General features: G+C 31.7%; 1 protein-coding gene across 5 annotated transcripts in view; it reads right to left on the bottom strand.

Moving 5' to 3' along the window:
- LOC142321567 (ras-GEF domain-containing family member 1B-like) overlaps positions 1-14,138 on the bottom strand; it is a 651,166-nt gene that overhangs the window by 293,262 nt on the left and 343,766 nt on the right. Inside the window, exon 1 of one of the 5 annotated variants that reach the window (XM_075359756.1) lies at positions 6,909-9,297. The exons of 3 other annotated variants lie outside the window; for them this stretch is intronic. In XM_075359756.1, the coding sequence (XP_075215871.1) occupies positions 6,909-8,837 (1,929 nt within the window). In that variant the 5' untranslated portion in view covers positions 8,838-9,297. Of the gene's footprint in view, positions 1-6,908; positions 9,298-14,138 lie in introns of those variants that run through there. One more of the 5 variants, XM_075359755.1, reaches the window with a different exon arrangement.

Genomic DNA, 14,138 nt, shown 5'->3' with positions numbered 1-14,138 from the left:
TTATTTTATTAATGCAAATATTTTTTAATAAGTTTTCAATTAATTTTGTTTATAAAAACATTTAATTATACCACTAACAAGTACATTATGTTCAAGGGAAAAAAAGGAAACATAGTGAGATAATATTGATAAACATGAGTAAATTAAAAATAAATTTGTAGTATATATAAGGAAAATAATGCATATAATTTTTTATTTTACCTTCTTCTTTTTCACTTCTGAGCTAATACAGAGCATATAATACACTGCTTCATAAAAGAAGGGGGAATATTAATTTGTGCCTATACACTATCCCACCAGTCTTTCTTATGGTTGCGACAAACTTAAAGGATCTGAGATAAAAGGGGCACTGATTAGAGTCGCTTTCTTTGAGAAGAATAATGGTGTCCCTGTGGAGAATGGAGTAAAGGTGGCTCTTGTAAGATGAATATCTCTTGCATTTCAGAGGGCTTAGCATGCTGATGTTGATAAGTATATTTGGCTCGGTAAAAGAAGAAATAAAAAACTTTTATAGTGAGCCTGATGTATGATGCTCATTATTTCTGAGAACAGTAGCATTATTTCTGGAGTGATTTTTAACTAATGTCAGGTCAACACAACTATTATAGTTGTGGAATCTAATAAATAAAAATAACCTTCATCTTTTAGATGCCATAGTAAAATAGTTGTAAGTGATTTGATGCAAGATGTATGTCACTCCACAAATCGGTACAGCTATTCTCAAGACTCAAGAGTAAGAGCTCTTTTATATCAAAGATATTAATAAAAAGGAGGCTTGAAATAATTTCCCATTTACTCTTCACCAAAATTAATGTACTCTTTCTTATTCATTGGCATGCCAAGCCCCCCAAAATCCAGGAAATATTAAGCCCTATGATTTTAACCTATACTTTAATCATCAAACAAATTGGAATTATAATAAATGTCATATCTTTTGAGATATATTTGAGGTAGTATCAACTGTCTTTTGAGATTGTTCAAAAAGCAAAGCTTTTGTACTTCAGGTGCCTTACATACATAAAAACAAAAGTATATTTATATTTTAGATAGAATTAAAGGAATTAATGTTACTTGACTGGTACTCCAACCACTATATTTATTGTTCAACCACCAAACTGAAAATATAACCTCCTGTACAGTTTCACAATCATCCACCTCTCAGTATATAAAACCAAGAATTTGTAATCCCAAAATCCTCTGCTTGACCTATCACGATAGAATCTCTGCTTGCATTGTTCAGGTCAGGAAACAATGGAGTAAAGTTAAGGAGAAAATGTGAAGAATGGGACTCCTATTTCAGATAAATCACTGCACCTGGAGTAGAGAAATAAAGATTTCCATATGGAGATAAATGTACTGAGTGTTCACTTCTTTTGAAATCATTGCTTTCTATCTGAGGTAGAGCAGAGCTTTACTGATAAATAACTTCATGTTGACTGATTACAATAAAAATGATTTTTTCTTAGATAATTAACAGATTCAACCTTTCTAAAGAAAACCCTTTTCTTTCTTGGGATGTTTTAGACTACGTAATATGTTTTATATTACCAATGTAATGTATGACTTTCTGTCATGTACCTTTCTCTATTCAGAAAAATTAAGTCATAGATAATAAAGTTACAGGAGAAACAGGCAGTAAGTAACCTCATATAAATCCATCTTGTAGAAAGATATACTTTTATAACTTATCCCAGTAACCTGCTGTAAGTAATTTTCAATTGTAGTAGATATTTTTAATAGCAGTACAATAGGAGTATTATACTGCAGTAGTTTACAGTACAATACTCCTATTGTTATGTAGCATTGTTATGCTTAGGAAACTAGAAGCAATACCTGTGTAAATCTATCAAAACAAACATTTATAGTGTGTTACACATAATTTTATGGTAGGGAGATAAATGATCCCTACTTAATAACAAATAATTTCTTCAAATCTTGCTTATATCACTGGTTTCAATAAAGTGAGGAGGTTGTTAGCCCATGCGTATTTAAAAAAAAAATGTTTTTTTATGAATAAGACATCACCACATGGACTAATTTTGATGATTCTTTTAGTGTTTTGCAAAGGAAGTTCTCTTATCAGATTGCAATTATTTTTTTTTTTGGTAACATATAGAAAACTTCTTTAAATGAAAAATTAATTATCTAAATAAAAAAATATTTGAAGATATTTAAAATTTTTTGCTGTCATTATTATTATTAAGTGTAAATAATAATTGTCATTATTATTTTAGTGTAATTAAAAATAACCTGGCATCATTCCAATATTTAAAATATTTTAATGAAAAAATTAACAGGAGATTTAGGATAAAAAAATAATGATTCCTGCACCCAATAAACTTGATCACTTACTTTATAGCAATTAGTAGTAGCTTTATGTAGTTGATACAATTAGTTGCTAGTCATTTCTTAGGTGTGGGTTTTTATTTTTATTGTTATATATGTCTCTTGTAAACTGTTTTTTTTCCAATCAGGTAGCTTTTTCTTTTGGCCAATTTGAATTTTAAACAAATGTAAAACTAAAAATAATAAAAATTATTTAAAAACAGACATAAAAAAGGATCATCAAATAGTAACTGATACCAAAAGATAAGATAAAAATATTTTGTTATTTAAATTTTTACTTTTGGAAGTTGACACCAAATTAAGTTATTAAGTTGTTATTACTTTTTAATCCTGTGCGAAATTCAAAATTTAAAAATAATTAAAGTCTGTTTAATTTTTTGGAAGAAGTTTATTTTATTAAAATTCACATTTTAATATCAATAATTTGTACAATATAAAATATATTCCTACATCCATGAAACAAGTGTTTTTAACTTATATAATATTTTATGGCTAAATACCTTAAAAAAGGGTGAAACTATATGAACTAGTATCAATCTTAAATATTTTAAATTGTATCTCTAAACAAAAAAGTAAATAATGAGTAAAAAATCATTTAAAAAAAATATTATAATGATAAAAATAATTTTCAGCAATTTTTCATTGAAGAGATGTTAAACTAAATGTTAAACTCTATAGAAATAAAAGAAATCTCATCAGTATCATTCTCAGGTGTTATATATATAAATAAATAGGAAGTATTATATTCAAAAATTTTTTTTAATGAAAGGATTTTTGTTACAGTTTCTCAGTTATTGTAAACTAATATTAAACAAAAGATCTGATACTATTACAGATTAATGTTTTACATGTGAAATTAATGAAACAACTAGATAAACAAAAATACATTTGACCTCCAATCTCTGTGTTGGAGTGGTAGTGTGATGGCCTTTCATCCGGAGGTCCTGGGTTCGAATCCTGGCCAGGCATGATATTTTTCATACGCTACAAAATTTTCATATTCCATATACCATATAAGATTCCTTGTAAGTTTTTGTGTAATTCATCAACAAAAAAAAAATATAAAAAAAGTAATACAGCTTTATTACAGTTTTCCATTCTGATATTTACAGTATAATAAAGACTGCAGATGGGGTAATTTATATTCAAAATTTTTAAAATTATTTGTAATCAATTTTTTGCTGTTGAAGTTGCATATACTAAATTACATGCATAAAAAAGTAATAACAATGCAATTAATGCATTTTTTATTTTGTTTTTATTTATCAGAATAAGTACTGTAAAATGAATCTGTTTCTGAATGCTGATAAACTTAATTTAGTAAAAAAAAAACACATCAAAATCAGAATGTAAAACAAGAGTTAAGAGAAAAACTGATCGGTGGGGATTCGTTGTGGGGAGAGAAATTCAGTTTGAAAATAAATAAAACTGAAACAGATTCATGTATCCTGGATCATCCTGGCCCCTGTGGGGGAAGACACTCACCTTGAGATGATAACTAAACTGAGCTAGATCAGATATCCTGAAGCAAGGAAAATTGTCAGCAGCCAATCACCTCAACCTATATTGTCTTATGCATAAGCAACCGCTATCACTTGTTTGCCAAAATTAATGAAGCCCTTGCACTGAGCTTTGCAGCTATGATTAAGAAAATCGTAAATAATAAAATTAAATCTACAGCAACAGTATAATACAGAAAAATATAAAAGACATACCTGAAATGGCAAAAAACACTAATTTATATAGTCATAAGTTGAAGGAAGGTGTGGTAAGAATGCAGAAGCCTGAATCAGCGAGCATATGTGATGCACGTAGAAGTTAAGATAGAGAAAGCCCTGAGTAGAGAGACTGTTAAAAATATAACTATGGAGACTTTGAAAGCACAGAGGACTCCACAAGAAAGGGGGAGCATTTCAGCTGGCCCAAACATTCAGCAGGGAGTGCATCGAATCTAGACTTGGATGCAATACTCCCCAACCGCTTGAGCTGTTGTTATCAGATACTGGCTGAAAAACAATCTGCATGGTATTAGAGATGCATGAAGATTCCATATCCAAGGTCTCAGATGACCCCCTGTCTTCAGAGAAGACAGGGGGTCATCAGGAGAGAGGCCATCAGGAGAATAAAGAAAAGAGATAAAAAAGGATGCCCTAAGGAAAAATCTATATGAGAAATCTATGCGATAATTTAAAGAAGACTGATTTTTGATGATTTTTTGTGTTTTCTAAGCTACTGACAAATTTATTTTAAGAGTATCTTTTAAATAATTGCATTCACTTTGCACATTTTTATGGTTTGACAAAATATCTTTAGAAGTAGGTTGTATGTATTTGAATGGCAAGGACCCTATATACCTTTATAATCTTGAGTTCTTTTGGGGTTTTAATGATCTTTGATAATTCTGTTTTCAGGATGATCTGTTTGATATGACTGATCTTTTGGTCTGATTTTGACTGATCTTTTGGTCGTTTTTTATCAGGGTAAATATTCTTTTTTTTGTATAAAGATTTATGCATTTTTTTCTTTTCTTTAAAATATTTTTCTATATCATTAAGTGATATTAATAGGAAAGAAATTATACTGATCTGAGCTTCTTTAAAAACTAGTGAAAGTTTTCAAAATGCTAGTTAAAATACAGACTTCTACAGCAGAGAGATAACATCTTTGTTTTTCATCAAGAAGGCTTTAGGTTTAAATCGCATTCAGCTCAGGCATTTTTCATGCACTAAAAATTTATATCACACATTTACAGAACAATTTTTCAGACTTCTTTGTCATGAATAAAAAAAAAACTAAACACTTTTTTTTCATGAAATAAAAATACAAGTAATTTTAAACTCCTGCTGTAAAAACATTACATAAGACTGTTAATAAGACAGCTAACGACGTTAACGTTTAAATCTGATCTATTCCTTATACATTAAAATTGAAATAAGAAATAAATGGAATTAAATGTCCCAGTGGCTGACTGATGTATTGCCTAAACTTATGCAAAGGAAATTAAAGTAATTCTGTTGTAAATAAAACATTAATTTATAAGAAAAACAGCAGAATTTTTAAAATGTTTTCTTGAGATTTGTAATGAATTCAGTGACTCGATTTTGAGATCATTTGAATATACTTCTCTGTCAGAAATAATATGATGAATTAATTGTCTAAAAACAATAAAATCATAAAAAAGTAAATTAATTTTAATTCATTTGACATAAAAATTATTTTTTTAGTTTGTTTTCAGAAGTAAGAGAAAATTTATAATAATAATTAGATAAAATATAACTGAAAATTAGTGACAACAATTTTTCATCTACTAACAAAAAAAATAATTACAATATAAATAAAATTGGTTTTTTCTCAGCAATAAAAATTTTCCTTCACAACAAATTAATATTGAATTTTATAAATTTACAAAAAATTAATGAGTATCATTCAAAAAAATTATAATTTTTTATTTTCCCTTTGGGAACTGCTAGGTTATTCCTGATTATAATTACTCTGTTTTATATGATAAAAAATTAATTTTAAACATGTGAAACAATTCCAATTCTGTTATTTGAATCAAGAACCTTGACATCGAGGACTTAATCAAGAACAAGAAGGAAAAACAACATAATAAATATAATTATTGAAGTGACATAGTTGATTAAAACAATTTAAAAAAACAAGTAATCTTATTTTGATGGCTGTACTACATAAATAATTATCTCAGAAGTAAGATATAAACTTAATTCTAAAAATTAAATTGTAAAACAAGAGTAGTTCTTTTGAGGAATAAAAAAATCTGAGTGAAATAATTAAATTTTTTTTTCATTTTAAACAAAATATTATACTTGGTGAGTTAAAAGTTGAATTTAAATTTAATCTCTTCTTAACTACCAATAATTAAAAATTAGAGAGCTAGAATATGAAAAACTTTTTTTTTTTTAATAATGAAATATCAACAGTAGCAAAAACAATTATAATAATGTACTTTTATTATAATGAATAGCACATTATGAACATTCTTAGTATTTTATAAAATTGTCTAAAAAAAAAGGTGAGTGACATATTTTAGATACTGTTTACCTAAATAAATATGTGTAAAATTACATCAAGATGATAAATATGACATGTCATTTGATTAACAGTTTTTATTTCTAAGAAATCAATACATACATAAAGAACTGAAGAAAAGTAAAGTGAAGAGAAGCATAGAAGAGCCAAATAAAGAAAAATTATTAATACTAATAAGGAAAATATTTTAATTGTATGAATTTGAAGATAAACACTTCAAAAACAGAAAAGTAGTTATTTGGGTTAAACAAACAAAACATTAAGCCTCATGAAGATACTAATGAACTTCATGAACTTAATGAAATTATTTAAACCTAATGAAGATTTATATTTATGCAATATAATTATATATAAACATAGTACTATATGATTTATTAATAATAATAGGAAAATACTTCTAAAAATTAATGAAATTGATATAATTGTGCAATAAGAAACTACATTTTTTTTCACAACATTTAATATACTATTACCGACTTAATATAATGATAGAAATAAATGGACTATCTAACCTGTGGGGTTCCAGTTTGTACTAGATATTGCTGTCTGTTGCTAGATGCTGCTTCTTCCTGCTGATGTTTACTTCTCAGCATTTTCCTAGAGGTTGTAGGTTCTTCAATCCCAGGGTGTTTTGATACAGCTCCCCCACTCGCACCCATACTGTCTTCGGCCAAAGCAAATGTTACTCTCGGTGATTTCCCGAATGAACTTCTAGCGGAGCTAGTGGTAGACGAAGCTCTTGTAAATTCAGAACACTGTCTTGAAAAAGCAGTTGTAAGTTCTTCTACTGAAAACGTCCTCTTTCCCGTATCGACTCTTGGTACCGATGCGATGTGATGACCACAGTTACATGTTGATTTTGGTCTTCCGTTTAGTTGCTTCTTTAAAGGATCTTCTTTGATAGCACTACACAAAGATGCATCTAAAGAAGAGTGACCGCTACTTCGTTGAATGCTGTGTCTATTCAGGTACTTATCACCCTTGTATCTTCCTATCCTAGAGAGAGTCGAATATCCGGTCACATGTGTTTCTTCTTCGTACGTTTCACTAGATGAATATCCACAATCGGTCGACTGCCGTACTCGAGCTAGGGTACGACTATCTACACTGGAACCACGAGGTCTGCTTCTTCTGTAAGACGTTACTTCCTGGTAGCTGCTGTCACTCGATGAACCTAATGAATCCCATAGTCCACGTACAGAACATGATATACCACAGGTTCGATCATAACCGATTGAAAGTTTTGAATCGGATAGGTTACCCAAAGATTGTCGACGAAACTCTGTTTGGCCCTGTCGTTTTGAAGGTCTTGGACACGGTTTGGCAACAACGCCCAATGCCTCTGCAGCACTAATCTTTGTTTTTGGCTGAGCAAATGAAGCCGGTGATGATGAGCGACTCGTAGTTCTAGAGCTAGGCCTACTGCAGGGTAGGCTTTCGGTTCCTACAGGTTGTTGAGGGGGTCTGTGAGAAACACTTTTCACCGATTCTTGATCTTTACTTACCTCCAAACTTTCTGTCTCTTCACTAGTCGAACTATGCCTGCTGTTGTTGTTCTCTACAATTTTCTGGGACGGAGCTTTCTTGATGGGAGAGTCGATGGCTCTTACCCAGATGTCAGCCGTTGCACCTTCTTCTGATGAAGAACTTTCTGGATCAGGAATGGGTGGTGTTTCGTATCCATTTCCTGCAAACTCAGGCTTTATCGGCAACGGATTTAAGTCTTTATAGACGTCTTCTATTTTCTTTTCTTCCGGTATAATTTCTGCTTTATCGCCGTGGAGTTCGATGTCTAAAGTGTTTTTTTGCAAATACTCTTCTTCACTGACTTTTGTAACTTCTTCTGCTGATTTTGCGATACAATCAGAAATTTTGGTCGGCGGTGCACAATTTTCCGTTCGTTCTTCACAGTCTTCAGACGCTTCTTCAGAATTTTTTGAAGGTTCTTCACAATTTTTCGTTGGTTCTTGCGCACATTCGTCCGAGGATAATCGGTTGTAAGCGCGCGGTTGTGGTGCGGAACAGATTGTAGTGTGACTGAGAGGATTAGACACAGGGTCTTTTCTAACTACAGAGTTACTATTAACAGTCGTTAAACGCGTTAATTCGTCTCTTTTTGGAGGCACCGGCGGTTTTGGTTTAGGCCGTGGTGGAGGAGGCCGGGCCTGAGGACTTCCTTCTGAGACGGAGACGGTGCGCGGTGGCACAACCGGTGGTAGCACTTGCACTCCCCCTCTTAAAACCAAGTTATGCGGTCTTACGTCTAGTTTCTTCGGGTCTTCACTAGGAAAGGATGTGTTTGGCTTTACGCCAAACGACGTACCGAACGGTCCGTTCCCGTTGTTGTAAGGATACCAGGCGGTGTTCTCCAACGTCTTCGAAGGAGGAGGCTGCTCTACACCGGCCTTTTCTGAATCCGCCGGTCGTCGGTCATTTTGCATGACGATGGCAGTAGGACATGGGTCTGCGAGCCTTGCCAACTGGTTTCTCCGAGCCCGGGAACTCCCCGACTCATCGGCCCGCAGGGGCAACGCACCGACGCCCGGGAACCACACGTTGGCGCCAGAACTACACACACACGATAACGTTCAGTTGGTACACGACGGCACAAAAAATTTAAACTTAAACATCATCACATTCTTAATTTTGTCTTCTGTATTGAACATACGATAATTCGTTTTACGTTACGAACCGTCGACTACTAACAAGCTATAATCGGTTAGCACCGTGTCACACCCCGCGGCGTTTATTAATCATGCACCGACACACAAATTATATTACCGATCTCAACTCGTATACGGTATAATTCCGCGATCTTTTTATAAGAACTCCTTACTCGCATCGCCTCACACACGAGTGAAATAAAACGAGACGAAATAAACAAACGACGGATGAGAAAACCGAATCGTAGAGACGAGGGTTGCGCGAGGGACGCCCTGTTCGATCGAAGACCTGCTACCGTCTGCGTCGACGCCACCTCACCCGCCCGCCAACGACGACCACGGGGGCCGCCCAGACACAAGGCATATGAAAGCACGCGCACGCGCTTGCACAAGCCCGCGTCGGCTCTCCTGATTGAATTCATTTATTATTTCTTTTATCATCAATGCATGATAAGGTTAAGAAGAATAACGCGTTCCGATAGGACAAAGGGATCCGAGACGTAATAATTCAGAAAGGAGGCTTGATATTAAAATATTGATAAGAATAGATTTTAACTATTAACGTTCAAGGTTCATAACGTTACGATAATACTATAATTTGCTGTATTCGATGGCTTAACGACGTACGAATAACAAAGTAACAGTTTAGTGATATCGGAAAAATACGAGTCTATGAAGGCAATGAAACTTCATCTATATGTACAAACATTAAATATGCTGAACCACAACACCAACAATTTTCAAAACATTTTTTTTTTTAATCGAATAATTAAAATTATTTTGAATATAACCGGTTATAATCTTTTATTCCGAGAAAATCAGAACTCGGTAAAAGAAAACAAAAAAGAAAATTAGTTAACATAAGTGACATTTTTTGTTCTTGAAAAACTATTTTGATAATTTAAATATTTACATATCTTGCATAACCGAATTAATATATATTTATATTCTCTAGGTTCTAAAAAAAAAAAAAATGGGAAATATTTGTTAAAAAGGCAAAATAATTTTTTTCAGCTGTCTCTCAGCTAGTTTTGATCTTCAAATATTTCCAAGTTTCGTGTAATAATTCTGTGCCGATTACCTCCGAATAAAGTCCGACATAGGATAATGGACCGTTATGAAACAATAACCCAATTTAATATATTTTAAAATATGTAATGTCGCTAATGCACGTTCTAAATGTCTGCAGTTAATTACTACTCACTTTTATATTTATGGCTTTTGGTATTTTGAAAAATATCAAAAGATATTTTTCATCACAATTTCACAAACGGTTATAAAATTCAGGCGATTCGCAACTCTACGAGATCGACTTAAACGATACCGCAGGATCCAGAAAGCAGGGAAAAACTGTATTTAACATGACACTTGAATAAGTTTATTTTTTGTTAAGATATATGTAGCCGAAAATATTTTATCGCGGGATACCGTGTTTGGATTACTTTCCCAGTAGGAATGGTGATATTAGATTTTCAAAAACCATTGGATTTGTCTCATAGTAAGTCGGTATATTCATTAGTCACTAAATTCTTTCAGTTAGTTTTTTCTTCATCGTCCTCCACGACTCGTATTCCAGTTGTTGAAAAATTTAGCGTTTTAACCGAAAAAGATTAAAAATACTCGTATATATTGAAAACGTTTTTGTGAAAAATTGCAAAATAATATGTAATTACCTAAAAGATTTTATTCTAGTAATAAGCTAAACTTAAACGAAAATAATTTCAATTAAAAATATGGAATCATTTAAAAATAATTAAAATAATATAATAATAGCCGGGAGTAAGATGTATCACTTAAAATAAATTACCACAGACGAGTTCTTGCGCCTATAATTATCTGTCAAATATATTAGAGCTAAAGAAAAGAAAAGTAGAGTTTTACCAGGGTATTAAAAACCTACACTACTTTTTCTCTCTTTTAATATTAAATTAGTATAAATTAATTAAAAAATTTGTAACTAAGGCGGACATAATTTGTGGAGCCTATATTTGGTTATCTATCTATTTCTATCTCGCATTCTCTATACCTAGTTTCTTTCTTTTTTTGTACAGAAATTAATTTTTCTGTTTTTCCCTGCTTAAAATAACCTCTACATTAAATATTACATTATTTATACAATTTCTGAATAAAAAAATAAGTATAAAATTTAATTTCAAATTTAACTTTTTTACTAATTTAAAATATTTAATTACGAGTATTTATATTTCTTTTAATTAATTTTTAAAATAAATAATTGATTTTCTGATAATTATTTATAACATGAGCAATATTTAAAGTTCTGTTTTTGTAATTAAGCAAATTATAAAATACATTCTTATTTATGGGACACTGGATTTTATTAATGTTTAGATGGATACTGGGTGAAAAAGTTTAACTTAATTTAGTGGAGCTAGCCGAGTGATTAAAGCCTAGTCGATATAAATACGTTATTAAAAATCACCTAATTTAGGCTATGTATACTAAGCACTATAACCGTAACGGGTATAAGTTATAAATCATTCTCAAAAATGTCACGGCAGTCTTAAAAATAACAAGCATTCATACAACAGTTATTACGGAAAATTGAGGAGTGAAGCGGTTTTCCTTTTCCTTCTTCACTGAGCCAAATATACAACAGCGGTCCAAAAAGTAAGAGACTGATTTTCAGAGAGAAATTTAAAGCGCGCAATATGGCAGTGCTGCATGTATACAAATCGATTGTTGTAGTCGTTAAGCGTCTGTGATCGTTCGTTTAAAGTGTGTCGGGTAAGCGCCTACCGTGGAAAAAATATTGATCGACGTTACGCGATTCAGTTTTATGTCCATTAAAAATCACCTTCAAAAATGTTAAAAGAATCATTCAATAAAGAGTATGTGTCACGTGTAACATGTTTTCGTCGGCATGTCGCATTTTTGGCCGGACGAGAGAGCGTAGAAGATATGGCGAGAGCGGATCGACCGAGTACGTCGATTAACGACGCTGTGGTGAACATAACAAGCGTCATCGTTCAAGATGAACGTCACATCGATGTGCGATAGTCGGGGGGACAGCAACACATCTCGAAAAGCAGTACACAATATTTAGAGCCAACGTGAAGCATATGAAATGCGTCGCGTGCCGTTGGGTTCCGTGGCTCTTAACGCCTGACCGAATGAAGAACCGGGTATTCGTCTGCGAAGGATTATCGGCTCGGTACAAGAAGGAAGGAAGACGCTTTTTTCGTGATGGAGTACTCGTTGACGAGTCTTAGATGTTCCATTACGACCCTGAGATGAAAGAATAAAATTACCGAAGGAAGTCTATTTTTCATCGGCTCAGAAAAAAGCGAAAGCTACAAGCAGCGCGGGTAAAGTCATTTTTTTTGATAATGAAGAATCCATTTACTGACATCAGGTAGCTACACGAACGACTGTAAATGCTCTGTGGTACATTATTATGCTAAAGATAACGCTGACTTACTTCAGAAAAAAAAACCCTTGAAAAAAATTGAACATCTGTCGCAACACGATATTGTGTGCCACCATGTCGCTCAGATAATTTATGAATTTTTGAATGGAAAAATTAAAATGGTTCCTCACCCGCCATACAGCCCAGATCTTGCTTTGTGCGGCTTCTAACTGTTCTAAGATGTGAAGAAGGACCTGAAAGGGCAACCATTTGAGACGAAACTAGAGGTCGTAAAAGCCGTGGAGGCGAAAACCCAATGAAAAATTTCAAAGTGCTTTCGAAAAATGGCCTGGATTTCATGTTTGAAAAGTGATCGAGCGCTGGAAGCAGTGCGTCGCACTTAACAGGAGAATATTTTGAAAAAAGAAAAACACATGTAAATGTAGATTCAAAATAAGATTTATTCGAACTATAGCTGTTGTCTCATTACTATTTCCGTAGTAAAAGCTGCGTTATGTCACCTACAATATAAAAAAAAATCAAAAAGGAAAAAGAAACAAAAACCCTTTAGTTTTATCAAAATAATTAAGTTTAAATTCTTAAATGTTCTATGTCTTCCTCAAAGTCTCACATATTCATTAATATTAAACCATATTCTTTTTCGTGAATGCTACCGCTGTATCTACATCCAAAAATAATTCCTTAACCGGATAAATAGATTCGGTTAGAGATACAAAAAAATATTTACTGAATCGATTGTACCGACGATCTAATTTTGTAAATGTATAAATTCCTTTTTTTGAGCTTTCCCTGTAGATATAACATTACTAAATGCGGGGATAGTATTTCCATTAATGAAAAAAGTAACGTTTCTGCTAAACGTGAATGTTCAATTTTTGAGAATTTCTTATAAGATTAAAATGAATTCTCACGAGGTGACCAAATTACTTTCGACTGTAGTAAAATTAAGCAGTAATTTTTTCTAATTCTGGAGTTTTAATAAAACATATGTAGTTACAGTCATTATATATATATATATATATATATATATAATTATTATATTTATATATATATATATATATATATATATATATATAATTATTATATTTATCAAGTCGATTTGTTTTTGAGTATTAAGCGCGTGATCGATTTGTTAAGTCGATTTTTATTACATAAAAATGAGTTGTAATATGATAATTTGGTGTTCTTAAATTTTAATTGTTAACGGATATTTAAAGATAATCTAACATAGCCAAGTGCTTATACACGTATTTACAAACGTAACACGTTTGTCATTTTAATTAATTTACGGACAAATTAAAAAATTTATATTAGTTAAATTAAATTTATCTAATTTATATTAGATTAATCTGGTGATAAGTTTTTAACTAATATTAACAAAAATAAAACCTAAATTATTTGCATCTTTGTTTAACCTGTTCAAATAATTCTCATTAACGCCTTTATAATTGTAATTCTATTTTGTAGATGTCATTTATTTAGATCTTTATATATTTTTTATTTTTATTTCTTTTTACTATGATACTCTGATTCTAGGTAAGGGTGGTGAAATTTTTGTTTTAAACCGGAGAAGTATTCTATAAAATTATATTCCGATCTGAATATAATATTTTATTATTTATAACCTTACTTTCTTCAGCTAGCAATCGTATGTCAGTACGAGCTTCGATATATTCTATTCCTTCTTTCAA

This window comes from Lycorma delicatula, chromosome 3 (genome assembly GCF_047948215.1).
Source record: "Lycorma delicatula isolate Av1 chromosome 3, ASM4794821v1, whole genome shotgun sequence".
NCBI lineage: Eukaryota > Metazoa > Arthropoda > Insecta > Hemiptera > Fulgoridae > Lycorma > Lycorma delicatula.
This window is presented reverse-complemented; position numbering and strand designations above follow the sequence as displayed.